This window comes from Rutidosis leptorrhynchoides, chromosome 1 (genome assembly GCF_046630445.1).
Source record: "Rutidosis leptorrhynchoides isolate AG116_Rl617_1_P2 chromosome 1, CSIRO_AGI_Rlap_v1, whole genome shotgun sequence".
NCBI lineage: Eukaryota > Viridiplantae > Streptophyta > Magnoliopsida > Asterales > Asteraceae > Rutidosis > Rutidosis leptorrhynchoides.
Window position 1 is genome coordinate 3,493,246 of NC_092333.1, and position 27,763 is coordinate 3,521,008.

Here is a 27,763-nt window from a genome sequence, read left to right on the forward strand (position 1 = left end):
AGGTGATTTGAAAATTCTTCAAGAAACTTTCCAACCCCATCTAAGAAGACGAAACCAAACTCTGATGGTGGTTTTGTGTTAATTGAGAACTTCATTAGCAAACTATCTGAACTACTTAGTAATAGATTAACCAAATTTAATGACACCGATGTTTTGATCTGTAAATTCAGCCTGACAATCGCTGAATATGCAAGAAATAGCTGTCTGAGGAAAAATGTGGCTTCAACATTTTCTCCAGCTACAAGGCTGCTCAAAAAGGCATTATTTATATGCAAGCAGCCCATATCCACATTTTCTAATTTGTAGCTTTCATCCGTGGTTTTAAGTAGCTTGTCATCTTGAAGAACCAACTCAAACAAAAACTTGTTTATAAATGATGTGTAACTATCAATGTAGAGTTTTAACTTGTCAACTGGTTCAAAATTTCTTCTAAGAAATATGGCTTTCAGGTTGATGTTTAGCGAGTCCATATGGGATAACGTAGATGAGAGGCCCCACAAAAATCCCTGAAAGCAAGCAATGATAGAAGAACTTTCATATAAAGTGGTTTCACCTGGACGGGTATGCATGATTTGTGAGTGATCTTGTAGTGTCTCAGCAACTTGGATCATAAATTTGCATGCAACATCACCCTCTGAATGATCATCACTATCTTCTTGATCAAATGTGGATACAACATTTGGTTGATAAACTTTCCTAGCAGATATAAGAAAATTGCTTGCGTGGACAAAACTACCCTTTATGAGTGTCAAAAACACATATGATGTGTAATCCGTTAGTGAAACCATCATATCGTGCACTTGGGAGTCTTCATCTTTGGAGAACATGTGCTGCAGTGAGAGTAATGACTTAAAGAGCCATAAAGCAGGAAACTTGCCTTCAAAGTGTAAGGCAGCAAGTGAGTTTTGACTGGTTCCAATATTCTCCTCACAAAATGTGGCCATCAGATTTTTTAGAGTTTTTCAACAACAACAAAGGAGCCTTAAAAGTTGACAGTGATCATGAGTGCCATTTTCGCCCAACAAAGTGCCAACAATAACCCTGAAAAAAGAAGCATGTTATATGTGTGACCTGAGCCTATGTTCAAAGATTGTATAAGGAAGAGTTACCTTTCAAGGTTTAGAATACAAGTTGCACACAGAGTGAAGGCTTTAGAGGTTATACATCTCTTTGGCATCCAAGAAAGAAAATTGAGTGATAAATCTTAGCACAGTAGGTTTAAGATGGAAAAAAAGAAATTGTAAAGAAATATAAGGTCTTGATAAATCTTAGCAGCTTTCACTCATCCGCAGAAGCAGAAACATGAGCAGGGTATTTCTGTAATACATCAGCCCATGTGATACGTCCCTCAGAAACATCCTTCACAACCGCTGCCACCTCATCCACATTCACACGAACTTGTTCCTTGGTATCCCTCTCCCGAATTGTTACCGAGGTTGTGGAATCCACGGTAACAGCAAACGGCACACCAAGTTCATCGGTTCTCGCATATCGTTTTCCGATGGATGTACCTATAAATAGATTAGCAAATCAAACTATCACAGGTTTGTCATTTGCATATAAAGATTGTTTTCACAATTTTTATTTATACTTTATATACATAATGACTAAGACCATTTGTATCCGTCGAGAGAAACGGCGTCACAAGGTGACGTGGAGACAAGAAACGCCATTTTCCGGCGTAATCCGGAGGTACTTCGCGGCGTTTTTGAGGCTCCAGTTCGAAAGTGACGAGGCAAGTCACGGCCGGCACTTGTTTTTTTATTATTTTTTGTTATTTTAAAATATTATTTTTACCCCATTTTAATAAACCCAATTACTTTTTAACACATCATCACAGTACTCCTAACCAACACTAAAAAGTAACACCACCACTACTCCACTCAAAAAAGTAACACGTCCTAATCATCAAAAAGTGCAAAAAAGCGACACCACAAGAAACGCCTTCTACCAATACAAGTGGTCTAATATATATAATAATAATAAAAACTTAAATTGATTTAAAAGGGTTGTCATAGCTCTTATGACAATGGTTCAAAAAATCAAGTAGAAAAACAAAAAGTTAAGTGAAAAGACTTATAATTGTATAATCCATTACTCCCTCAGTCCCTAATATATTGTCTAGCATTCCATTTTAGTGGAATGTTCCAAATTAATTGTCCACTTCCATTAATAGAAAAGAATAAAAAGCTTAAGTTCTATTATGCCCTTAATGTATGGGGATAGAATTAAAGGAAAAAAAAGGTAAAGGTAAAACTAGAAAGTAAACAGAAATTACAGCACTTTTATGACATTTTCTTACATTGTGTGTTTTTTGTCAGGGGACAATTAATATGGGACGGAGGGAGTACATTTTACCAAATTTAAGCTGACCTTTTCTACCCATTTGACCCTTTGGAGATAAATACAGCATTATACACAAGTAAATGGGCAAAAAAAGGAGTATATTAAAAAAAAAAAAACCCTGTGATATCTTTCTTGTTAGAAATTCCAGCAGCAGTCAAAGATTTTGAAATCTTTTTAGCAACTTCCTCATATTTCTGATTCTGGACGAGCGGGAAGACAATACATTTGATGGGAGCCACAAGAGGGGGAAAACGGAAAACATTCAACTGTTCATCCCCAGCTTTGCTTGGTCTCATGTAGAAGGAGTGTTCATAGAGACAATAGATGATTCGTCCAATACCAAACGATGGTTCAATCACAGACGGAGTAAAAACTCTCTGGTGTTCTTTCTTTATTTCCTTTGATATTGAAACCATGTTTTTCTTTATCAACACCTTCGGGTTATCAAGGGTGCACACTTCAAATTCTGCCTCTCCTTTGGATTCTAAAGCAGCCTTCATGCCCATCGCCTCTTTTTCATTCATCGTCTAACAAAATGCAAAGGGAAATCACATTAAACACTACCGTGTAGAAGATTCAACATAAGTCTGTGTACTTTCGACTCGGTAAGGTGAGACTATCAGCAGGTCAGTAATAGGTCAAGACTGTTGGAGATATGGAGAACTTTAAACAATTAGAGGGAAGATTCCAGGAAACTCACACGAAGCTTCCACGAAGTTGTTAGGAAACTCACAAGTAGCTTCCACGAAGTTGTTAGGAAACTCACATGTAGCTTCCACGAAGTTGTGAGGTAATTCACATGTAGCTTCCACGAAGCTGTCAGGAAACTCACATGTAGCCTCCATGAAGCTGTCAGGAAACTCACATGAAGCTTCAAGGAATTGTTTTTAGCTTACTCCTTAAACCATTCTATAAATAGACCCTCTTGTAACTCATTGTATACACACCATAAATATTCAGTAAATACATTCTCTAGTTGGTCCGTGGACTAAAGCAATCACAACGATTGCATATAACCACGTTATCTCTTGTGTCGATTTACATTTCTTGCATTTATAATCTTTCGTTCATTAAGTGGGTTAGTAATCTTGTAGAATTACTATCGGTGAGTGATCTTGTTGAATCACTTGCGTTATTTTGGGTCCTAATATCCTTACAACTGGTATCAGGGCATAAGGTTTCGTTAAGGGAACGATGGCGGAAGACGGAAAGTTTAGAATCGACCGATTCGATGGGAGAGACTTTGGCTTTTGGAAGATGCAAATTGAAGATTACTTGTATCAAAAGAAGCTACACCAACCCTTGTTAGAGACCAAGCCTGAAAGCATGAACGATGCCGATTGGACGCTTTTGGATCATCAAGCTTTGGGCGCTATTCGTCTTTCACTTGCTAAGAACGTTGCATACAACGTTGTGAATGAGAAGACGACGTTTGCTTGCTTGAAAGCACTCTCTAACATGTATGAGAAACCTACCGCTTCTAATAAGGTATTTCACATGCGTCAATTGTTCAATACAAAGATGAAGGAAGGTACGAGTGCAACGGATCATATCAATGAATTTAATAATATCGTTTCAAGGCTTGAATCGGTAGAGATTAAGTTTGATGATGAATTAAAAGCACTAATCTTGCTTTCATCATTACCGGAAAGTTGGTCGGGTACGGTTACCGAGGTTAGTAGCTCTACGGGAACTACTAAGCTAGCGTTTGAAGCAATAAGGGATTTGATTCTTGGTGAAGATACTCGTAGGAGAAACTCGGGGGAATCGACATCCGGTTCTTTGTTAAGTACCGACAACCGTGGTAGGAAATTTGATCGCGGTGAGAAGAATGGTAGAAAGAAGTCTAAGAAGAGGTATCCATCGAAAGATAGAAGTGAAGCTGTTTGTTGGGGTTGCAATAAAAAAAGGTACTTTCAAAGGAATTGTAAAAATGGTCCGGCGAAAGGTGTGAACTTGACCGAGGAAGAAAGTGATGATGCACTTTTATGTAGTGTTGAAAATTCTATGGAGTCTTGGATTTTGGATTCGGGAGCTTCATTTCATGCTACTCATGTCAAAAGCATGATGAAGAATTTTCGTTCATATCAAGGCAAGGTGAGATTGGCGGACGACAAACAACTCAATATAGAGGGCATTGGAGATGTTGTATTGAAGAATACTCTTGGCTCTAATTGGACCTTGAAAAACGTAAGGTACATTACTAAATTAAAAAGGAAACTTATTTCGGTTGGTCAATTAGATGATGAAGGTAACGCGGTTACTTTTGAAAACCACCAATGAAAGGTGGTTAAGGGTAGTTGTGTCGTGGCTCGTGGACATAAAAGGGGAACTCTTTATATGGTTGAAGTGTTTGATGAAGACACGGTGGTTGCTATGGTTAATGTTGAGTCTGAATCAACTCTATGGCACCGAAGACTCGGGCATATGAGTGAGAAGGGTATGAAGATGCTTGTTTCGAGTGGGAGAATTCCGGATTTGAAAAAGGTAGAACTTGGGTTTTGCGAACCATGTGTATATGGGAAGCAAAAGAAGGTGACTTTTGGGAAATCGGTGAATGCTCCTAATTTGGAGAAATTAGAGCTTGTTCATACGGATGTATTTGGTCCAACGAATGTAGAATCACATGGAGGTTCTCGCTATTATGTCACCTTCATTGACGACTCCACTCGAAAGTTATGGGTTTATTTTCTTAAAGCTAAATTCGATGTATTTAATACTTTTGTGAAGTGGAAAGCTATGGTAGAAAATAAGACTAATTTGAAAGTCAAGTGCTTGAAGTCAGATAATGGAGGGGAATATGGTAGTCTTGAGTTTAAAGACCATTGTGCAAAGCTCGGTATTAGAATGTTGAAAATGGTACCGGAGACACCGCAACACAATGGGGTCGCCGAACGTATGAATCGTACGTTAAATGAAAGGGCTAAGAGTATGAGACTACATGCCGGTTTGCCTAAGATGTTTTGGGCGGATGTAGTAAATACGGCGGCTTATTTGATAAATAGGGGACCCTCAACACCGTTGGATTTCCGAATTCCCGAGGAAGAATGGCAAGGTAAGAAGGTGAGTTATAATCACCTTAGGATCTTTGGGTGTAATGCTTATGTGAAGACCAAAGATGCGGATAGAGACAAGCTTGAAGCTAAGTCAAAGAAGTGCATTTTCGTAGGTTACGGGTCGGATGAAATGGGTTATCGTTGTTGGGATAACGAAGCTAGAAAAGTGATTCGTTCTCGTGATGTTACATTTGATGAAGATTCGGTTTATGGCAAACCGGAAACGGGGAGTTCTAAACCGGGTCATGTTACTTTTGACGATGTTTCTATTGATGATCTTGCAGGTTCTAGTGGGAGTACGGGTAACAATGAATTGCCAATTAACGGTGAGGCATCAGAAAATGCTAATGATGGAGATGGTTCGGAAAGCGGTGATGATTCCGAACATAGTGCGAGTTCTAGTGATGAGGAGGACACAAATGAAACCGGTCCAACCATTTCGGTTGCTCCTACACTAAGACGCTTGACTAGAATGCCCAAACCTAATCCTAGGTATTCTCCATCAGCAAACTACTTGCTCTATACCGAGAATGGTGAACCCGAAAGTTACTTTGAGGCAAGGAAGACAAAAGAATCCATACAATGGGAGCTTGCCATGAAAGAAGAGATGGGGTCACTTGAGAAGAATAAAACTTGGTCACTAGTGAAATTACCTCATGATAAAAGGGCGTTGCAAAGTAAATGGGTGTATCGAATCAAGAATGAGTTGGATGACAAGAAAAGGTACAAGGCTCGTTTGGTGGTTAAAGGCTTTCAACAAAAGAAAGGAGTTGACTACCAAGAGATATTTTCATCGGTGGTGAAGATGACTACTATTCGTTTGGTACTTTCTATGGTTGCATCCGAGGACTTACTGTTGAGTCCCCAAAATAATTAAGGATTTAATTATGACAAAACAATATTTATTTGCACTAAAGTGTTATGTGCAGCCAGCACAAGTTTGTTTATGTATAGTCAGCTAATATAGCTGTGTCGAGTGTTTAGTATGCTGCCTAGTCTATCAGCACAAGGTAGAAATGTATTCTTCGAATCAGCACAGGATGTGCACCCAGCAAATCAAGAATATCAAGTGACTCAACATATGAAGGACCAGTAAGTCTGGATATCAGCATACAACACAAGACAGCCATGCTCCATTACAAGCATGGTAGTTTCCCAGAGTGGTCTACATCAACGCACTATTCAACAGAAGTCGAAGACAAAGTTGAACAGAAAAGGACAGGAGTCGGCGGCTGACAAGTGACCTTACAAGACCACGTGGGAATGTAGAAGTGGAACGCATGTGCAGACATGTGTTATACTTTATTCATACCTAGGGAACACAACATTCCATTTGTTTAAATCAAATGGTAGTGCCAAACCGAATTGGTGTGTTCCTGCAAATAGCTACCTAAGAGGAAAGAAGGAGAGCACGCCTTCTGACACAATTGTCCCCACAAGTACAAGGCATCCAATGTACTAGTGGACAATAGATTAATTACACGGTTAATAGAACTACTATATATATTGTTGTATCCACTATTGTAAAAACTAGTGGTGTGGGTTTATCTGTTAGAGTCCAAACCGTGTAATAGCTTTAGTTTATCTCTTAGCTATAATCTAGGTAATCTGTATCAACCAACTATCATTTCCGCCAAGGATAGTTGTGATTCTTTCTGATTTAATCAATAAAGAATAACCGTTGAAAATTACCTGTGACTCTATCTTATTTACTACTGAATACTAAACGTGTTTAACTGACTAGTTAATTAAGAAAAGAATTGTATTCACCCCCCCTCTACAATACTCCTGTTGTTATTAAGGGACCAACAACTGGTATCAGAGCGTCAGTCTTGATAATTAATATCTTGGATCTGAATTCTCTTATGGCTTCGTATTCAAACTCAGCTTACCTTGAGAATGGCTCGTCTAACAGACCACCTAAGTTTGATGAAGATGAGTATGAAACCTGGAAGGCAAGGTTCATGCTCCATCTTGAGTCTGTGGATTCACTCATGCCTGGAATTGCCAAAGATGGCCCCTTCGTTCCCACTGAGACAGTTGGTAGTGCACCAGCAACAGCTGACACTCCTGCCATCCCTGGCAGAGAGGTTATTATCACTCCCTCTAGATGGGATGATGAGGATAAACGTCGAGTTGGTCTTGACCCTAAAATCAGAACCCTGTTAGCCATAACTTTGCCTAACCCACTGTTCAAACTGATCAAGGGAAAAGAAAATGCTAAGCTTATGCTTGACTACCTAGATGTCACCTATGAGGGTATGGGAGAAGTTAGGCAGAACAGGATGATTGCTCTTAAAAGAGAATATGAAATGTTCTTTGCCTATAAGAATGAAACCCTTAAGCAAACCTTCATTAGGTTTAACTCTTTGATAGCAGACCTGACCACTTTAAATGTGACCTACACTGAATTTGAACAAGTGAACAAATTCATTGATGCACTGCCATGTAAATGGAAACCTGTTACTGACCCATTAAGAACCACACAGACCCTAAAGAACTTTAACCTGTCTTCTCTCTACAGTTCCCTTTGGAATCATGAGAAGGCAGAAGCCAAGTTTGAACTTAACATGAAAGAAAACTTTAGGTCTGCCCCCACCACTTCAAAATCATCTAAAAATGATGATGCTGCTCTTATTGCTGCTGCTAAATGGAAGAAAGCTCAAAAAGCTTTACTGGTTCAAAAGTTACTGGCAGAACAAGAGTCAGCTGATAGTGTTGAGGAAAGTGGTACTGGGTCTGAAGAAAGCAGTACAGATGAAAGTGATGTAGAAGGGTTTGCTGAAGGTATGGCTCTGCTGGCTAGGCAGTTCAAAAGGTTCAATCGTAGTAGAACCAGCAAGTCATACAAAGGGAGCAAAAAGCCAAATGCTAGGTACAACAGCAAGTCAGTCAAGGGTCCTAAATCTGAGTGCTTTAATTGTGGGAAGGTTGGACATTTTGCTGCTGAATGCATGTCCAAGAAACCTTTCACGTCACATGCTAACTCTTTCTCAAAAGCTGATAAGTACAAAAACAAGTACAAAGCTATGAAAGCTCAGATGAAGGAAAGTGCAAAGACTGACAAGAAGGGTAAACAGCCAGAAAAGGTTCTAGTTGCTGAACATCATGACTGGGATGAAGCCAGCACGTCCTCATCTTCTGATAGTGATACTGATGATGATGGTGCTGGTTATGCTACTGGTAAAAAGCTGTGTTTGATGGCCAAAGAGGTCGAGGAGTCTGATGAGGATGATGGTGGTAGTACGTTTTTGGCTGATATGAGGGAAGCTGATCAAAACAGAGATTCTCCTCAATGGAAAACTGAAATGATGTATAAGGTTGATAATTTTTGAACTTATAATGATGATGAAAAAGCTGAAATGTTTGACTACCTAAGAATTGATTTATGCAGAAGCTGCAAACGTGAAGAGAGTTTGAAATCTAATAACAAATCTTTAAATAAAAGACAACTTTTGTTGGTGTGCTGGCTCTACAACGTGTAGGGCAAACCAGTAAGTCACATTTATTTACTTACTGCCTACATGTCAAACAACCAGCACAGCAAGGTCTTTTATATTTTGGTTACTTAAATGTTTTCAATGAAATAATAAATAGCTCTCCAAATTTAATGATTCCTTAAAACTGGAAACTCATTTACTTCCAATGATTTAAATTAAATTCATGACATATTAAATGTAACAAAAGTATTTTGTATTTAATACAAAAATTATTTTTGAGGTTTTAAATCAATTTGTTTGAAATGAAATCTGATGCATTTAATGCTAAATGGGAGGAATGAGTGTTTAAGCCGTATAAATGTCATGTCAACAGTCTGTCTCCCCTTGAAAACGTGCCAGTCTGTCACATCTGCCCACGCGCCTGCAGATGACAGTAATTTTCTCTCTCCTGCACTTTTTCACCCAATCACAACGGATAAAAGTGTGTTTCATCTTACATAATAACCTTCGGTTATTCATTATTCAAAACACACACACTTTTACTCTTAAAACTTTTTCAATCTTCAATCTTCAAATCTTCATCCTACACTCATCAATGGCAGAACAACAACAGCAATCACCACGTGCTGCAAGCCAGCAAGAGGAACAACAGCAACAACAACCTCAAACAGTTGAACCACAACAGCAACCACAACCTGCCCCACAACCGGCACCGGCACCGGAGGAACTGGTGGTTCAAGAACACGTCGTTCAAGGACCACTGTTCAATCTCCACCCCAACCTGATTAGGGCTCCCAATGCACCTGATCACTCACTGATTCGCCTATCTAGAGGCAATGCTGCACATGCCCTCTCTATCCCTAAATCGAAGGTTAACAATGGGTATGAGGCCCTCATCGAATACATCCGTCAATCACCTCTGGCAAGAGCCATCACCGGTGTACCTTCCCGATTCTATGCTGCCTGTTTGGCACGATTTTGGTATACTGCCACTGTTGCCACCACTCCCGGCAACGTTCCATGTATTCGTGGCATGGTGACTGAAACCCTAAATTGCTCTGTCACCGTCGAAGCTATTAGACGTGCTCTTCAATTGCCCGGTGGACCATTTGTTGCTTCACCTACTAGTGACGAATTAAGAAGGGAGGTGTTGGAGACCATTGGGTTTGCTGGACCAGTGGCACATACACCGTTGAGAAAGCATATGCCACCTCTATGGTACTACTTCTTTGGGTTGATGACTCAGTGCATGAGTCAAAAGTCAGGAAGCTTTGACCAATGCTCAGATTTTTAGCTCAAGCTTGGTCATGGGTTGTTGTTCAACAGGAACATCGATTACGCCCTTGAAATTTATTTGAGGCTAAGGGAAATGGTGACTGCTAGAGTCAGAACCAACTTGATTCCATTTCCACGATTCTTAAGCCTAGTATTTGAAAGTGAACTGGGTGAAGCTTATCAGCAAATTGCTGATCAATCATTTGAGGTCCCAGTAAAACAAGGGGGCATGCCAAAGGATGTACCTGCTGCTCCATATGCTGAGTTGACACCAGCAATGAATGAGTATCTTGCTGCTCATCGTGGAGCCACCCAATCGACTGCCTCTGGTTCTGCACCAGTTGAGGGGGAGGGTCCTCAGCGAAAGCCAGCAACGCGAAGGAAGCAGCTAGCTACCTCAACTAGTACAGCCACCGTCTCATATACTGGTAAAGCAGTAGTTGTATTAGAATCAAGTGCTCTCTGATCATAAAGAACAGCCCTAGTCTTATATACTAACTACCCAATTCTAGTGTTGGAATCCGTTGCTCATCTATTTCTTGGTAACAGGCAAACCTAAGCGTGCTAAAGCTGGCTCCAAGCGAACCACAGGGGAGATTGCACCAGTCTCAGCTGCTGCTCCTGCAAAGGATGTAGTTATGGAACCTGGTGCGTTTCTAGACCAAACAGCAGAACAATCTAACTTAATTGAAAATTTTTTAACTGCTGACTTGAAAAATGTTGAGGGAGTTAAAGGTATAACCCTGGCTCCCAAGCTGACTGGTTTTAAAACAGGTGTCAAGAAGAGTAGCAACCCATACTCTTCTAACCAGGCACTTCCACATTTTTCTGAAATGAACTTAATGCAATACTCTCTGCTGACAGTACAACCAGCAGAGAACATAACTGACCCCCAAAGCAGGCTTGAGCTGGGTCTTCATCGTGTTGAACCAGCTCAGGTGACTGCACAGCCAGTACGTTACTCGGATACTGATAAGAGTCACACTCCTACATCATTACCAGCCAGATCTCTTACACTATCTGGGTCAACATGTGTTGCCAATGAGTCAGCAGAGTCACCGCTGTACTTACAGACACCTTCTTCTGTCTCATTCGAAGGGCTGACCAAATTACAAGTCGGTCCCCAGAGACCAAAAACAGATGCAATTGTTGAGTCAAATTTATTTGGTTCTACAGTTGCTAACATAACTTGTTCTATTGTTTCAGTTCTTAGCAGGGTAGATGAACAGGCAGAGGGGGAGCAAAATAAAGATGTTGTTATTCCTACTGGTGATATTGCTGCCTCTGCTACTGGTGTTGGTGCCACTGATTCTGTTATTGGTGGTGCTGATGCTGGTACTGTTGATTCTGCTGCTGCTGGTGTGGAAGATGTTATCATGGAAGAACCTCCTGTTCTTGAGAAGGTTATTGACAATATTGTCAAGGATGTTCTTCTTGATGAACCTGTCACCCAGCCAAGAGTGGACTCTGCATTAATGTCTGATGAGCCTGCTGATTCTTCTGATTCTTCTACTATGGAACGTCAAGTTCTTACAGAATCTGCAGTTCGTCATCCTACTGGTCCAATTTTGGTTGCTACTGAACCAACTGCTGAGATGGAGTTTGAAACCATTCAGCCGAATGCAGCTAATGTTATTGTCATTCCTGGTTCTGATTCTGGTATTGTTACAGCTGATGCTAGTGCTAGTGCTACGTTTCCATCTGATTCTGCTATGGATGCTGGTACTAGTGCTACTTTTCCTTCTGATACTGGTGCACAGGTTGCTGATGTTAAGGATGCTGGTACCTCTGCTGACACAACTACTGATTCGACTAAGGCTTCTGTTACTGAGGAAACAAAGCCATATGTTGTGCAGGTACCAGATCCAGATGAAGTTGTTCCTAACTTCATTTTCAAGGGAGCTTCAATCTCTCCCAAGATTGCTATGCTGGTCGATCAGCTGACCATTGATCCCGAATCTGCAATAGTCTCAGCCAGCAGATTACCTCGTGAAGAGATGGTTGAGCTATTATCTCAGCTTGATAGACCAGCTAGAGAAGAAATTTATGAGAGGATAGCTCTGCTGGAGCAAATCAATGAACAGCCTTACTATCATGTTTTTGGTATGGCTCCAGCTGCTTCGCCATTTTCTGGTACATGGAGGCCTCTCAAGTTTGTCATCGATCCTACTACTGGTAAGTGTGTTATGCAAAATGTCCCTGATTCGCCAGTACCTTCTTCTTCCTCAGCTTCTTCCTCCTCATCTTCTTCTGATGAGGATGCTGATGAAGGTACTGGTAAGGGCGAACCAGTCATTCATGATAACGTGACTGGTTCCAAAGACAAACCAGTGGATCTTACTGATGACAATGCTGATAATAATGCTGACAAGGATATCAGTGGTTCTAAGCCTTCGGGCGAAGGTAAAAACGATGGTGATCATGGTGATGAGTCAGCTCCTGACCTTCCATCTCCACCACCCCACGGTGATACTCCTCTGTTAGCTTGTGCTGACCAACCTTCAACCTCTGCATACTTAAAGTTCAATGCAGATGAGGTTGCTGATATTTCCACCTTTGCTGTCTATAAGACACTGCAAGGGATCACACCAAATTTGGAGGAAACTATTCGCAGAGCTATTGTTGATAGTGTCTCTGCTGCTGTCAGATCTGCTGGAGAGGCTGTTACAACTCCTATTGATCTTAAACTCCAGCAGGTATGTGCTTTTGCTGATGTGGCAGTCGAAGCAATCACAAAGCACCACGAAGATGAAGAGGAGCTTGAAAGGCGAATTATCTCTCACAATGAGTACTGTGAAAATATCACCCGACTCCAAGCTGATTTGGATGCTGCTAACCGCAGAAATACTTTCTTAAATGAGGAGAACAGGGTGTTACATGAGAGATTGGAATCGCAGAAAGCTCAAATGGCTAACATGATTCCTGCTGCTGCCTATGTTCAGATGGTTGAAAACATACAACGAATGGCTGCTTTGCAAGGTGATGTTCGAGCCATCGTTGAACAAATGGCTATGGGTGTAGCCAGGAATGAAGTTAGATCCTCCAATCTTCTGCTAAGACAATTTGGTGTGGATCCTGGTGCCCATCTTACTCCAGAGGTTGCTGAGTGGAACAATTTTGCCTTCTCTGCTCCTCAGTCAGACAGTGATCTTGATGCTACTGTCTCCCCTTCTATTCACCCTACTGCCCGTGCTGATGACAAAAAGGGGGAGAAAAAGTCCAAAAAGAAATCTAAAAAGAGAAAACAGTCTGAGGGGGAGCATGAACATGAAAAGGCTCCTAAACAACCAAGGAGAGATGGAGATGGTGATGGTGATGGTCAAGACACTGGCCCTAAGCCCAGCAACGCTCATACTGAAGCTGGTGGTGCACAGGCAACTGGTGGTACTCAACCCAGTGTGTCTGCCACACCAGTGGATGATATTGGTTCTGGCAGTAAGCCCAGTGATGTTTCTGATATGGCTGTAGCTGAAGCTTTTGTGCTATCTCAATCTATTGAACGTAAAATGAAGAGGAAGTTAGAGAGACATCAAAAGCGACAGCAGGAACTAGATGATGCCTTCAATGCCAAGTTTGAGGCCTTTGCTGAACTTAAACGTCGTAAGATTATGCACAGAAGATGGCTGAGTCCAAAAGCAATGGAAATCGATGATGACCTGACTGCCTTTGATAAACACAGAAAAGAGGCAAGAAAAAGAAATGCCAAGTTCATGGTCAAATACGACAAACAGAGGGCAAAGCTGTATGCACAGAGAGCAGAAAGAATCAGGAACATGACTCTGGCTGAGATGAAGGATTACCTTGATTCTACTGAGTCAACTGGTGGAGTTAGAGCTGATATTTTCATGAAATGGGTTGATGCTATGTTAGAAGCCAGCTCTACTCCTCAACCAGCATCTGCTGCTCAGCCAGCTACACAACAAACACAGCCAACAGAAACAATCATCCTTAATGATGATGATGTTATTAGTCAGGGGGAGCATCTTGCTATTGTTCCTTACCTGCCTCCTATTCAACCAGTATCGACACAAGAACCATCAGCTGAACCCAGGCCTATTGACAAATACAGGGTGAAATCTGCTCCTAGGGACAATCAGCCCTTGAGGAAAGGACCCCTATTCGAGGCAGCTGATGAAGGTACTAAAGTGGTTGAGCCAGCTGATACTAATCAGTCAGCTGGCATTGAAGACACAGCAAGGAGTGCTGTGATAGAAGACCCAGCCAGAAGTGTGCTGCTGGGTAGTACAAGTGTTAAAGACCCAGCAAAGCCGGTTGAGCTGGGTGCTAAACAAGTAGATGATGAAACGGTTGATCCTGCTGACTTCACAGTCTGGGGAAGAGACGGCCAAACACTTGTTCTATCTCCTCTTCCTCCCCAGATTCAAGCTTACTTTGACAGAACACAGGATAACCGGGTCAATCAGCATCCAGTTAGTTCATCTGGCAGCTATGAATCATCTATGTATCCTCCATCTTCCCCAAGGATTCATGACAAACATATCACTTGGGAAGATGACTCAGTAACCCATGGTGAGCCGAACATCAGAAAAATGAACCCAGATGAAAGAGAAGCCTACAGACTTCAGATCACTGTTCCAGAGCTGCTTGAACAAAGACAAATTGAGCTTAATGAAAGAATTCGTCAAGTCAGGCTGCTGCATCATCCTCTTGATCAGCCACACTATATTGCTGCACTAACCCATGGCATTGACATTAGGGTGTACTTGAATAACAGTGGTCTCAGGCTCTCCACTACTGATGAAAGAATTCATTTTGAAGATGCTCTCCAGCTGGGTATGGATATAAGGGAGTATTGTGCTGCCCTTAGTACTGAAGAGGGTAGAAAGATGGTTGAAGCAGTAAGATCCCTGAACATTTCTTATGATGATTATCTGATGGGTTTAGCTGCTGAAAGGGAAGCCAGAGAAGCTGCTGATGCTGAACTTGCTGAACGATCAAGGCTTCAGGATATTGAAGACAGATTGGCTGCTGACAGAAAGCAACAGGCTGAGTCCCTCAAACTAGCCAGAGCCATTGTCAAAGAACAGGATAAGGTTTTTGATAAGATAGAAGCTGCTGAGAAAGTACCTACCACTGCTCCTGTAGTACCTGATCACAATATTGAGTTTCCTGATACTTATTATAAGAGCAGGTATGGTAATGTGATGAATAGAAGATCTAATCCCTGCAGAATTATCAAGGTAAACAGAGGGACAAAAAGGGCTTTCAATGTTGTCAGGGATAACAATGTTCAAGAAAGGATTAGTTTTGATGACTTAAGAACTCTTGGATTCAGTGAATGGATAGAAATCTTGGAGTATTTCATTGGTAAAGGTGAGAGTGCTATCAAGAGTGCTCTTAAGACTGAACTCCAACAGCTGTTCAAGAAGGCAACTAAGTTTGGGAATGCACCAGTAGTTGATGTTGATGAATTTCTTGCTTAAAAGCCTAAAGGGAAGCAACCTACTGGTGAAGGACCAACTGGGAGAAGCCGAATTGTTCTACCTCCTTTCATCCCTGTTTTTGACCCTGCTGAATTACCTCTCCTGTTCCCTGAAGCCTGGAAGATTAAACAAGAGGAGCTATCTGATGAAGAAAGAGAAAGAGAAAGGGATAAAGATAGATAGTCTCCTATGTGCTTAACTTGTATCTTTTGTAATTTACTTTTTATTACGAATTATCTTGTAATTATTATATATATCTGATGTAATGTAAGTAAAGTGAGTTTATCTTCAAAATCATATCAAATTATAAGATATAGATAACTCATCAAAAGATCCCAAAACAAACTTAAAGGGACGAATTTACTGTCTACTCTCACTAGGTCCCTAAGTGCTGGCTTTAGTGTTTTCTCTTCAAGTCATAGGTTTTGTCATCATCAAATAGGGGGAGATTGTTGAGTCCCCAAAATAATTAAGGATTTAATTATGACAAAACAATATTTATTTGCACTAAAGTGTTATGTGCAGCCAGCACAAGTTTATTTATGTATAGTCAGCTAATATAGCTGTGTCGAGTGTTTAGTATGCTGCCTAGTCTATCAGCACAAGGTAGAAATGTATTCTTTGAATCAGCACAGGATGTGCACCCAGCAAATCAAGAATATCAAGTGACTCAACATATGAAGGACCAGTAAGTCTGGATATCAGCATACAACACAAGACAGCCATGCTCCATTACAAGCATGGTAGTTTCCCAGAGTGGTCTACATCAACGCACTATTCAACAGAAGTCGAAGACAAAGTTGAACAGAAAAGGACAGGAGTCGGCGGCTGACAAGTGACCTTACAAGACCACGTGGGAATGTAGAAGTGGAACGCATGTGCAGACATGTGTTATACTTTATTCATACCTAGGGAACACAACATTCCATTTGTTTAAATCAAATGGTAGTGCCAAACCGAATTGGTGTGTTCCTGCAAATAGCTACCTAAGAGGAAAGAAGGAGAGCATGCCTTCTGACACAATTGTCCCCACAAGTACAAGGCATCCAATGTACTAGTGGACAATAGATTAATTACACGGTTAATAGAACTACTATATATATTGTTGTATCCACTATTGTAAAAACTAGTGGTGTGGGTTTATCTGTTAGAGTCCAAACCGTGTAATAGCTTTAGTTTATCTCTTAGCTATAATCTAGGTAATCTGTATCAACCAACTATCATTTCCGCCAAGGATAGTTGTGATTCTTTCTGATTTAATCAATAAAGAATAACCGTTGAAAATTACCTGTGACTCTATCTTATTTACTACTGAATACTAAACGTGTTTAACTGACTAGTTAATTAAGAAAAGAATTGTATTCACCCCCCCCCCCCCCCTCTACAATACTCCTGTTGTTATTAAGGGACCAACACTTACATCTAGAGCAACTAGATGTGAAGACCGCATTCTTACATGGTAACCTTGATGAAAAGATCTATATGAGGCAACCCGAGGGCTTTGAGGTAAAGGGTAAAGAGAAGTGAGTTTGTAAGCTAAAGAAAAGTTTGTATGGATTGAATCAAGCACCTCGGCAATGGTACTTGAAGTTTGATGATTTTATGAAGAAGATTGGTTTCTTAAGATGTGAAGCGGATTACTGTTGCTACTTGAAGAAACTCAAGTCTTCTTATATAATCTTATTGTTGTATGTTGATGACATGTTACTTGCAGGTTCTAACATGTCCGAAATTAACAAATTGAAGGGATTACTTTCCCGTGAATTTGAGATGAAAGATCTTGGTGGTGCTAGGCAAATACTTGGCATGAGTATTGTGCGTGATCGTGTGAAAGGTACTCTATACTTGTCTCAATCTAAATATATTGAGAAAGTAGTAGAGAGGTTTAATATGGAAAATTCAAAGGCTCGTTCTATGCCTTTGGGTAGGACGATTAAGTTATCGAAAAGTCAATCACCAAAGACGGTAAAAGACAAAACGGATATGGAAAAGGTTCCATATGCATCGGCCGTGGGTAGTATTATGTATGCCATGGTTTGTACAAGACCCAATATTGCTCAAGCAGTGGGAGTTGTAAGTCGTTATATGTCTAATCCGGGGAAAGAGCATTGGGAAGTGGTCAAATGGTTGCTTCGTTATTTAAAAGGTACTTCTAATATGGGATTGTGCTTCTTTAAAAGCAATGTCATACTTAGGGGTTATGCGGATGCTGATTTGGGTGGATGTGACGATTCGGGGAAAAGCACTACGGGTTATGTTTTCACAATAGGGAAGACGGCGGTTAGTTGGATGTCTCGACTACAAAAGAGTGTTGCTTTGTCAACCACCGAGGCCGAATATATGGCTATTGCAGAAGCTTCTAAAGAGCTTGTTTGGTTGAAAAACTTCTTAGGTGAGTTGGGTAAAAGACAAGACTACTGCGTCTTGAATTGTGATAATCAAAGTGCGGTTCATCTTGGGAAGAATTCGGTGTTTCATGGTCGTACGAAACACATCAAGATAAGGTATCATTTTATTCAAAAACATATAAATGATGGTACTTTATTATTGGAGAAAATCCTTGGTACGAAGAATCCTGCTGATATGTTTACTAAGGTTGTTACGACAGAGAAATTGAGGTTTTGCATTACCTCAATTGGTCTTCAAATGAATTGATAAGAGAAGACCCCAACTAGAGAATTAGAGAGTTAATGTTTCAATTCTAACAAGTAGTGTTGAAGACCTTGTATCGAAAGTCTGCTCATCCGAAGTATGTGTTGAGTGTGCTTGTCCCAAATGGAGTTTGGCGGTATAATGGTGGTTTAACGTTCTTGGTTAGATCGTTGATATTTTGGGTTGACGAAGTTTGGGTTTGTTCAAGGTCTCCAAGTGGGAGATTGTTGGAGATATGGAGAACTTTAAACAATTAGAGGGAAGATTCCAGGAAACTCACACGAAGCTTCCACGAAGTTGTTAGGAAACTCACAAGTAGCTTCCACGAAGTTATTAGGAAACTCACATGTAGCTTCCACGAAGTTGTGAGGAAATTCACATGTAGCTTCCACGAAGCTGTCAGGAAACTCACATGTAGCCTCCATGAAGCTGTCAGGAAACTCACACGAAGCTTCAAGGAATTGTTTTTAGCTTACTCCTTAAACCATTCTATAAATAGACCCTCTTGTAACTCATTGTATACACACCACAAATATTCAGTAAATACATTCTCCAGTTGGTCCGTGGACTAAAGCAATCACAACGATTGCATATAACCACGTTATCTCTTGTGTCGATTTACATTTCTTGCATTTATAATCTTTCGTTCATTAAGTGGGTTAGTAATCTTGTAGAATTACTATCGGTGAGTGACCTTGTTGAATCACTTGCGTTGTTTTGGGTCCTAATATCCTTACAAAGACATCATTAGGTCAACTAGTCATACGTATGTCAGTTTGGACCGACCCTATTCCTTTTTTTTCATTTTGTAAATTTGTATTGTAACTAATGTCAGAAATCTTATTGCAAAAACTTTGTTATAAAGAATATTGTCACATACAAAGAGAGTTATTGGTAGGAACATTGCAAGCAATTGAATAACTGTTAGGCGATTTACCTCGTTCAATTATTTTAGCAAATCTATTTTGTAGTTTACCCGTCAGACCTATCATCAATATAAACGGCCGAAACTGACATATGTAAGAAGTATCGTCACTACAAATAGATGATGGTACTGGTTGAAGACTAGAAGACTCCCTTGTCATCAGCAAAGAAACTTATTTTAGGATGTTTAATGGTGATGTCCTAGTCCTATAATTCAAGCTGATATACATCAGCTATAAAGACTCTCAAGCAGTTCATGCAGACTCAGTTTAAGATCAAATTAAATGGTTTACTAGTCTACAGCTATGAAATTGAAATGTGTGATGAACATCTACGATATAGGTTCGTTCATGAGGAAACAGCTTCAGTTCATGTACAAATAATCAATCGTTATGCAACCATAATAAATATCACTCAAACAAATGTCATTCTCGCTAGAAAAGCAATTGATATAAATAATTTTAAGGATAATGATAGAAAGAAACCATCCGGTTCACCAACATTTCAGTAAATAACTCAGCAACCATGCGGTTTACTGACATTTCATTACATATTAAGCCTGAAAGGAGCAACACGTGCTTGTAACAGTCGATGACTAGGCCAATTAGTCGGAATTTTGAAGTAGTCCGCCCCGACTAGGCCAAGTCGGTCAAAAGTCGCTGGTTAACGCAGGTATAAGTCAACAAATCAAAATGGTCAAAAGTCAGATTTAGTCTGTCAACTTTGCATTTATCTGATCAATATAAAAAAAAGTCAATGTTAGTCAACGCCCAACTAGTCCCTCACGTTCCCGACGGACTACCCCACGAATAGCAACTTTCACAACCATGGAGAAAAGCAATAGAGAAATTCTTTACCTCCAGTGCTTCAACTACCATCTTTTGATTACCCTTGAATGCAAGGCCAAGCTCCTTCTTAACCGGTGTTATAACAACTTTCTGGAGATACATCAACAGTTAAAATCTTGTTCATTCAAAAAGTTGAAAACTAGTTAGGAATCTGAGAAGAATACCTCCACTTCTTTAGGCTCTGCAAATTTCTCTTGAGCTACAAGAGAACGCCACTATTATCCTATATACAAAAAACACATCCATAAGTTCAATACCATTTTTTCAACAAGTTTGATAAATAAGGCATTGCAATAAACTACATCATTGACACTAAATCTCAAATTAAGTAACTTATTAATCAGATCGCCTCAATGTGCAATATGCTAGATAAATCTTGCTAACAGTGTTCAATTCTTACTGTGTGTGCACGCAGGTCATACGCAGATCGATCGGCAATCCCAACACACTCAATCCAACCATAAGAAGACTCACCTCTTAACGTAAATATATTTATTGTCTGTTTAGTATATATTTACCTTTTTCTAAGTATATGACAAGTCAATAATGATACGCATAACGAATACCTTAATTCGTTAGACGTAAATCACACAAGTACACTACTTATGGTAGATGAAAGTTAGATGGCATTTACGAAACGTCATCAACCTAGTTGTTCGTAAGACCAGAATTATCGTACATGACCCGTCAACGGCCCTGGACGAAGGCAGTGTACTGATGTAAGCCCGCCAACCGGCGTAAGTACACGTAAGCCCGCCTATAGGCAGTGTGTGCACATAAGACCAAGCATCCGATACTACGTATGCGTGAGCCGTCACAGCGTACGTACGTGAGATCGTCATTAGGCAACTTGTACACTTCGGACCGGTGATGTATATGTGTAAGCCCATCACCCGACAAAGTCTGTACACGTGTCAGTGCAATGACACTATATGTCTGGTACAAGGACACTAGCACGTACAAATCCAGCTACACGACAGTGCGCGTGACGACCCGGAAAATTTTGGCTTATTTTAAGTCAATTCTTTATATGATTAAATATTTCCGACACGATAAGCAAAGCCTGTTATGTTGAGTTTCAATTTTTAATTTTTTTTTTTACCGCGTGTGTTAATATATTAATGTTTTTTCGAGATAATTCTGGATGTAATTAGTATTATCTAGTACTTATTAAAAGAGCTAGGAAAATATGTACTAGCTAGAAGTAACTAGATGGTTCAATTGGTCAAAATATCAAAGATATTTGAAGAATGTCCACCGACATTGGATGGCTATATATATAGTCACTTTGTTGTAAGATTGTAATGATAAAAAAACAAAAAAACAATAAAGTTTAAAGTTTCCATATTTAAATAAAGTCTTCATATATTTCTATATTTAAAAATCATTCCTTCATTAAAATAATAATTCATTTAATACTAATAAACTATTTTATTACATCTTATTAAATTAAATTCATAATAATAATTCTAACAAGTGGTATCAAGAGCTATTTGGGCGTTCGTTCGAGTACACCATGACTACCGTTGGTGTATACAATATTCCTGTCCCCATCTTTGATGGCGACAACTATGATTTTTGGAGTATCCGAATGAAGACATATTTTCAAGCACAAAGCTTGTGGGATATTGTCGAAATCGGGTTTATAACTCCAAAAGAAGACGAAACTCTGTCCGCTGAATAACAGGAAAAATACAACAAAAATGTTGTAAGAAATGCTGCTGCTCTAGGCTATATTCAACAAGCTTTGACACCGTCTATCTTTCCACGAATCATGGGAGCTACGACAGCCAAAGAGGCGTGGAAGATTCTTCAAGAAGAATTTCAAGGAAATGTCAAGGTGAGATCCGTCAAACTACTAACTCTAAGGAGAGATTTTGAAATTTTAAATATGAAAGACACTGAGACCGTAAAAGATTACTATTCTCGAATTAAAGAAATAGTAAATCAAATGAGAGCCTATGGAGATTCTATAACTGATAAAAGGATCGTAGAAAAAATACTTATCAGTATGACCGAAAAATACGATCATGTCATTACCGCTATTGAAGAGTCAAAAGACATCGAGACTCTGTCAGTAACGGAATTAGTTGGCTCTCTAGAAGCATACGAGGCTAGACTGAGTTGACGCAGTGAAAACTCACTTGAAAGTGCGTTTCAGTCTAAACTCAAAATAAGGTCTCAAAAATCTAATAATGGGGGGAAAAATCTTGAAGAAAATTCGAGAGGAGGAGAAAAACTCAGAACCGGGTTCGATCAAAGAAAAAAAGCTACCCTCCATGTGGTATCTGCAAAAAGACAAATCACTTGGAGAAAGATTGCTTTCATAAAGGCAAACCACAGTGCAATAATTGCAAAAGATTTGGTCATCTAGAAAAAGATTGTCGTTTAAAACAAAATCATCGAGCTAACTTCACGAAAGAAAATGAAGATATACCGGAGAAAAACAAAAATCAGCTATTCTATGCCTGTCATGTTGCGAATGAACAAAGGGACGACACTTGGTTCATCGACAGTGGGTGCAGCAACCACATGACAGGAGATGAGAAGTTATTTCATAGTATCAACACATCTGTAAAGTCCCGCGTCGAGCTAGGGAATGGAGCACTTGTTGATACTAAAGGTAAAGGTACTATAACAGTCCAAACTAACAACTGCACTCGATCTGTCAATGATGTTCTTCTAGTACCAAGCTTAGCGAGTAACTTGCTAAGTGTCGGCCAAATGATGGAGCATGGCTACTCTCTACACTTCGAAGACGAATCATGTGTGATTCGTGATAAGAAACACAACAACAAATTAATAGCCGAAGTGCGAATGGAGAATCGCAATTTCCCGCTTCGTTGGCAGTATATCAGAGACACGGCCATGAAAGTTCAAGTCGAAGAATCATGGCTATGGCATCGAAGATTTGGCCACTTTAACTTTCACGCACTAAAAATCCTCCAACAGAAGAATATGATGAGAGACTTGCCTAACATAGAAGAAATCACTGACACGTGTGAAAGCTGTATGATGGGCAAGCAACATCGAAAACCTTTTCCTCGTGACAAAACTCTGAGAGCGAAAGGTATACTGGAGCTGGTGCACACTGACGTATGTGGACCAATGAGGACCCCGTCTCTTAACCAAAACAGGTACTTCATTCTTTTCATCTATGATTATTCTAGAATGACATGGGTTTATTTCATGTGTGAAAAATCCGAAGTATTTGCGATATTTAAGAAGTTCAAGAACTTCGTAGAAAAAAGTAGTGGCCATTATATAAAAACACTAAGGAGTGATAGAGGAAAAGAATACACCTCTACACAATTCAATAAGTTTTGTGAAGATGAAGGAGTAAAACGCCAACTCACAGTTGGTTACGCTCCTGAACAAAATGGTGTCTCTGAACGTAAGAATAGAACTGTAATGGAAATGGCCAAAACAATGATACATGAAAAAGGCCTTCCAAACAGTTTCTGGGCTGAAGCTGTATACACGGCTGTATATATACTAAATCGATGTCCCACGAAAGCCGTAGAAAACAAGACTCCGATAAAGGAATGGAGTGGAAGGAAACCGTCGGCGAAAACATCTACGAGTATTTGGATCTATCTGCTACATCCATGTTCCTAAGGAGAAACGTCACAAGCTCCAAGAAAAATCAGAGAAGGGAATATTTTTGGGCTATAGCACACAGTCAAAAGGCTACCGAGTCTATAACCTGAAGACTAATAACATCGTGATCAGCCGAGACGTGGAGTTTGATGAAGACGCTTCTTGGAACTGGGAAAAGGACAAAGTTGAAAAACAAACATATCTGCCTCGGATATCTATGGAAACTCCAGCCCAACAACCACTACAAGTTGAGCATTCTGAACAACATAAAAGTACCGGTGAAACAAGCCCTGCTACACCAACTTCTCCATCAACAAGATTACCTTTGGTACAAGACGAGTCAAGTCCAGAGTCAACACCTGGAAGAGTCAAAGCGTTAGCAGAGATATACGAGACTTGCAACTTTACAACTATAGAACCTGAAAGCTATGAAGTTGCAGCCAAAGATGAAAAATGGGTGACTGCTATGAACGAAGAAATAAGAATGATCGAGAAAAACAACACATGGGAGTTAGTTGATCCTCCAGAAAATAAAGAAATTATTGGAGTTAAATGGGTTTACAAAACAAAGCTCAACCCTGATGGTTCTATACAAAAACATAAAGCAAGGCTAGTAGCTAAAGGCTATTCACAACAACCTGGATTCGACTACAATGAAACTTTCGCACCTGTAGCTCGACTGGATACTATAAGAGCTCTTGTGGCATTAGCAGCTCAACGAAGGTGGAAGATTCATCAACTAGATGTGAAATCTGCCTTTCTAAATGGGTTTCTCGAAGAAGAAATATATGTAGAGCAACCACAAGGGTTCATCCAGGAAGGAAAAGAAGATAAAGTCCTGAAGCTAAAGAAAGCCTTATATGAACTTAAACAAGCGCCATGCACATGGTACAGTCGCATAGACAACTACTTCACAAGTTCAGGATTCAGGAGGAGTCAAAGTGAGCCTACACTCTACATTAAAACCCAAGGTAACTCTGACACTCTCATTATTTCCTTGTATGTCGATGATCTAATATATACTGGAAACAATGAGAGAATGATACAAGAATTTAAAGAAGACATGATGAAAACGTTCGAGATGAGCGACCTTGGATTGATGCGCTATTTTCTTGGCATCGAAATCAGTCAAGAAAATGAAGGCATATTCATATGCCAAAAGAAATACACAGAAAATCTCCTGAAAAAGTTTAAACTATACGGTTGTAAAACTGTCGCGACGCCACTAGTCGTCAATGAGAAAATGAGACAAGAAGATGGATCGGAGAAAGCATACGCTTCAAGATTCAGAAGTCTCATTGGAAGTCTACTATATCTAACAGCAACAAGACCAGACATCATGTACGCAACGAGTCTGCTATCCAGGTACATGCAAAACCCTACTCAAATACATTATGGAGCTTCTAAAAGAATTTTAAGATATTTGCAAGGTACCATGGACTATGGTATATGGTATAAGCCCACTTCAGACTCGAAGCTTCAGGGATACACAGATAGTGATTGGGCCGGATCGGTAGATGACATGAGAAGTACTTCAGGATACACATTCACACTTGGATCTGGTGTATTCTCATGGACATCAAAGAAACAAGAAACAGTGGCACAAACATCAGCTGAAGCCGAGTACGTCGCAGTCGCAAACTCAGCTAATCAAGCTATATGGCTAAGAAGAATTCTAGAAGACATGGGCGAAAAACAAAATGAAGCCACTCAAATATTCTGCGACAACAAGTCTGTAATTGCAATGGCTAAGAATCCTGTGTTTCATGGCAGAACAAAACATATTGACATCAAGTATCACTTTTTACGAGAAGTCTCCGCTAAGAAAGACATTGAATTAAAATACTGCAAGACCGAAGAGCAGGTTGCGGATATTTTCACTAAAGCACTACCAAGATCAAAGTTTGAGTTCTTACGCAATATGCTCGGAGTAACATCAAAAAACATTAAGGAGGAGTGTTAATATATTAATGTTTTTTCTAGATAATTCTGGATGTAATTAGTATTATCTAGTACTTATTAAAAGAGCTAGGAAAATATGTACTAGTTAGAAGTAACTAGATGGTTTAATTGGTCAAAATATCAAAGATATTTGGAGAATGTCCACCGACATTGGATGGCTATATATATAGTCACTTTGTTGTAAGATTGTAATGATAAAAAAAAACAAAAAAAAACAATAAAGTTTAAAGTTTCCATATTTAAATAAAGTCTTCATATATTTCTATATTTAAAAATCATCCCTTCATTAAAATAATAATTCATTTAATACTAATAAACTATTTTATTACATCTTATTAAATTAAATTCATAATAATAATTCTAACAGCGTGATTATATAGCATCCGTTCTTGACATATATATGTAAATCTTTTATCAAATACATTTCATATCTCGAATATATTGGATAATATCTCTTTCAAATATGGACCCACCTCCCCACTTGATCTAATTGGAATGTGTGAATACATATGCAATCCCGTAATCAATGGACAAAAAAAAATCATTTATATATATCTCTCAACAGCTGGAAAATAAGTTACTTCATTCTATAAAAGAACACTACATACGTAATTTGTGAAAGAGGGTAGCAAAGTGGGAAGCTTGTACTTATTTTTTTTATACGCTTTCGGCTTCAATCTGTAAGTAAACACATTCCTAATTTTAATATTTGCATGTTACTAGTTACTATTAAACATCTAGTTTTCATATCTATAACGAAACTAAGCAAACTAATTTAGACTAAACGAATTAAACCATTGGTTTCGGTTACCATACGAGATCGTTTCTTGACTTAAAACAAAAAATTTATATTGAATCAGGAACAAAACGTCTATACTAGCAATTTTATTATATATTAATAATAGTTTTCTTTGTTAATAAAATTAAAATAATTAAATGATTTGTAAAGAAAATATATAAATACTCAGTTTGTTTCATGTTTCTGTACGAACTCACAAAGTTGGAAGATGGAGTGATTATTCATCTAAGTTTTCATTTTTAGTCCTTTAAGTTTCAACATATTTACAAAACTAAATATACAGAATTCGTTATTAACGTGTCAACCTCCTCAACTACACACAGTTTGACGATTTAGTTAATGATTTTGATATAATTACTGGTTAACCCCTAGATTTAATTTAAATGGTCATAGTTTGCAAATGTCGTCGAGGTTAAAATGATTTTCATTAGAATTAGAGTTTTTGTTTTTAGCACCTAAATCATATCTATTTGTTTTTAATCAAGTTATAGTTTATAATTATTAAATAGGCATAATGAAGTCATTCAAGATTCACATTTTAACACATGGATGAAACATTTATATATAAACGAATTTTAGGAGGTGTGAAAATAACTAGGACATTGTAAATGTGACATGACGTGACTTAGTTTATTAGACATATTCTGATCAACCTGTTTAATTAGGTTGAGGTCTACGGTATACGTTACATGTCACTATCGCATCTGAATATTTTATTGCAGAGCTTTCGAGATGAGTTCATTTGATTCCCTTTTACTCTTTACATTTTTGGGACTGAGAATACATGCGCTGTTTTTACAACTGCTTTATTAAATGCCTTGAAATCTATATTTTTGAACTGAGATGCTTTTATAAATGTTTGACGAGATAGACATAAGCAAAATATTCCTCGAATGAATTATTATGCAGACAGAAGTTCTGTGGATTATTATTTAATTAGTTGGACGTGATAATTGCCACTAATTGTTGTGAATATTTTTCCCCTGATTATTATTGCTTGGTAACCTAAGAATTAGAATCGGGTATGACCCTAATTCACGCGAATCCTAAAGGTAGCTACCGGGTTTAACACCCCCACCCAGAATGTTCACTAGACGAAAGAGCTAGTGGGCATGGTGTTTAGTACTTTGAACTTTATATATTATACAGACGAGATGTTCTGTTTTGGGGATATTATTGATGCGCATTCTATGTTAAGGTTAGTTACCAAGCCAAGCAATGAATGCAAAGTGAATGTTATGTATCGAGAGAATGATTTTATACACAGGTTATGTGTATGTTATTTTTGTGCACGGGATATGTGTACGGTTATTAAAAAAATCGCGAGGCAACCTACGGGGGAGAAAATAATACTAACCTACTCTGCTAAGCATTATGAAAAGTAGTTTTGTACACGAGATAGGTGTACTGTATTTAA

At 39.1% G+C, this 27,763-nt stretch overlaps 1 protein-coding gene across 1 annotated transcript; it reads right to left on the minus strand.

Annotated features, from left to right (window-relative positions):
• Positions 1-1,216: 1,216 nt before the first annotated feature.
• Positions 1,217-24,485, minus strand: LOC139864362 (glycine--tRNA ligase, mitochondrial 1-like). Its single transcript, XM_071853148.1, has 6 exons — positions 24,386-24,485; positions 23,862-24,004; positions 20,150-20,200; positions 19,995-20,075; positions 2,464-2,873; positions 1,217-1,510 (listed from the first exon to the last, which is right to left on the minus strand). Exons 1-6 carry the CDS (start codon positions 24,483-24,485, stop codon positions 1,279-1,281), a joined length of 1,017 nt encoding a protein of 338 aa, XP_071709249.1. The 3' UTR covers positions 1,217-1,278.
• Positions 24,486-27,763: the final 3,278 nt, after the last annotated feature.

Excerpts from the sequence above, each read along its gene's own strand:
- LOC139864362 (XM_071853148.1), bottom strand. The coding sequence starts at position 24,485 with ATGCGACTGTACCATGTGCATGGCGCTTGTTTAAGTTCATATAAGGCT. Across the intron at positions 24,005-24,385 it reads TTCCTGGATGAACCCTTGTG|GTTCTATAGTTGTAAAGTTG; the intron begins GTTGCTCTACAT and ends CATAGCTTTCAG. Across the intron at positions 20,201-23,861 it reads TAGCAGGGCTTGTTTCACCG|TGGCGTTCTCTTGTAGCTCA; the intron begins GTACTTTTATGT and ends ATAGGATAATAG.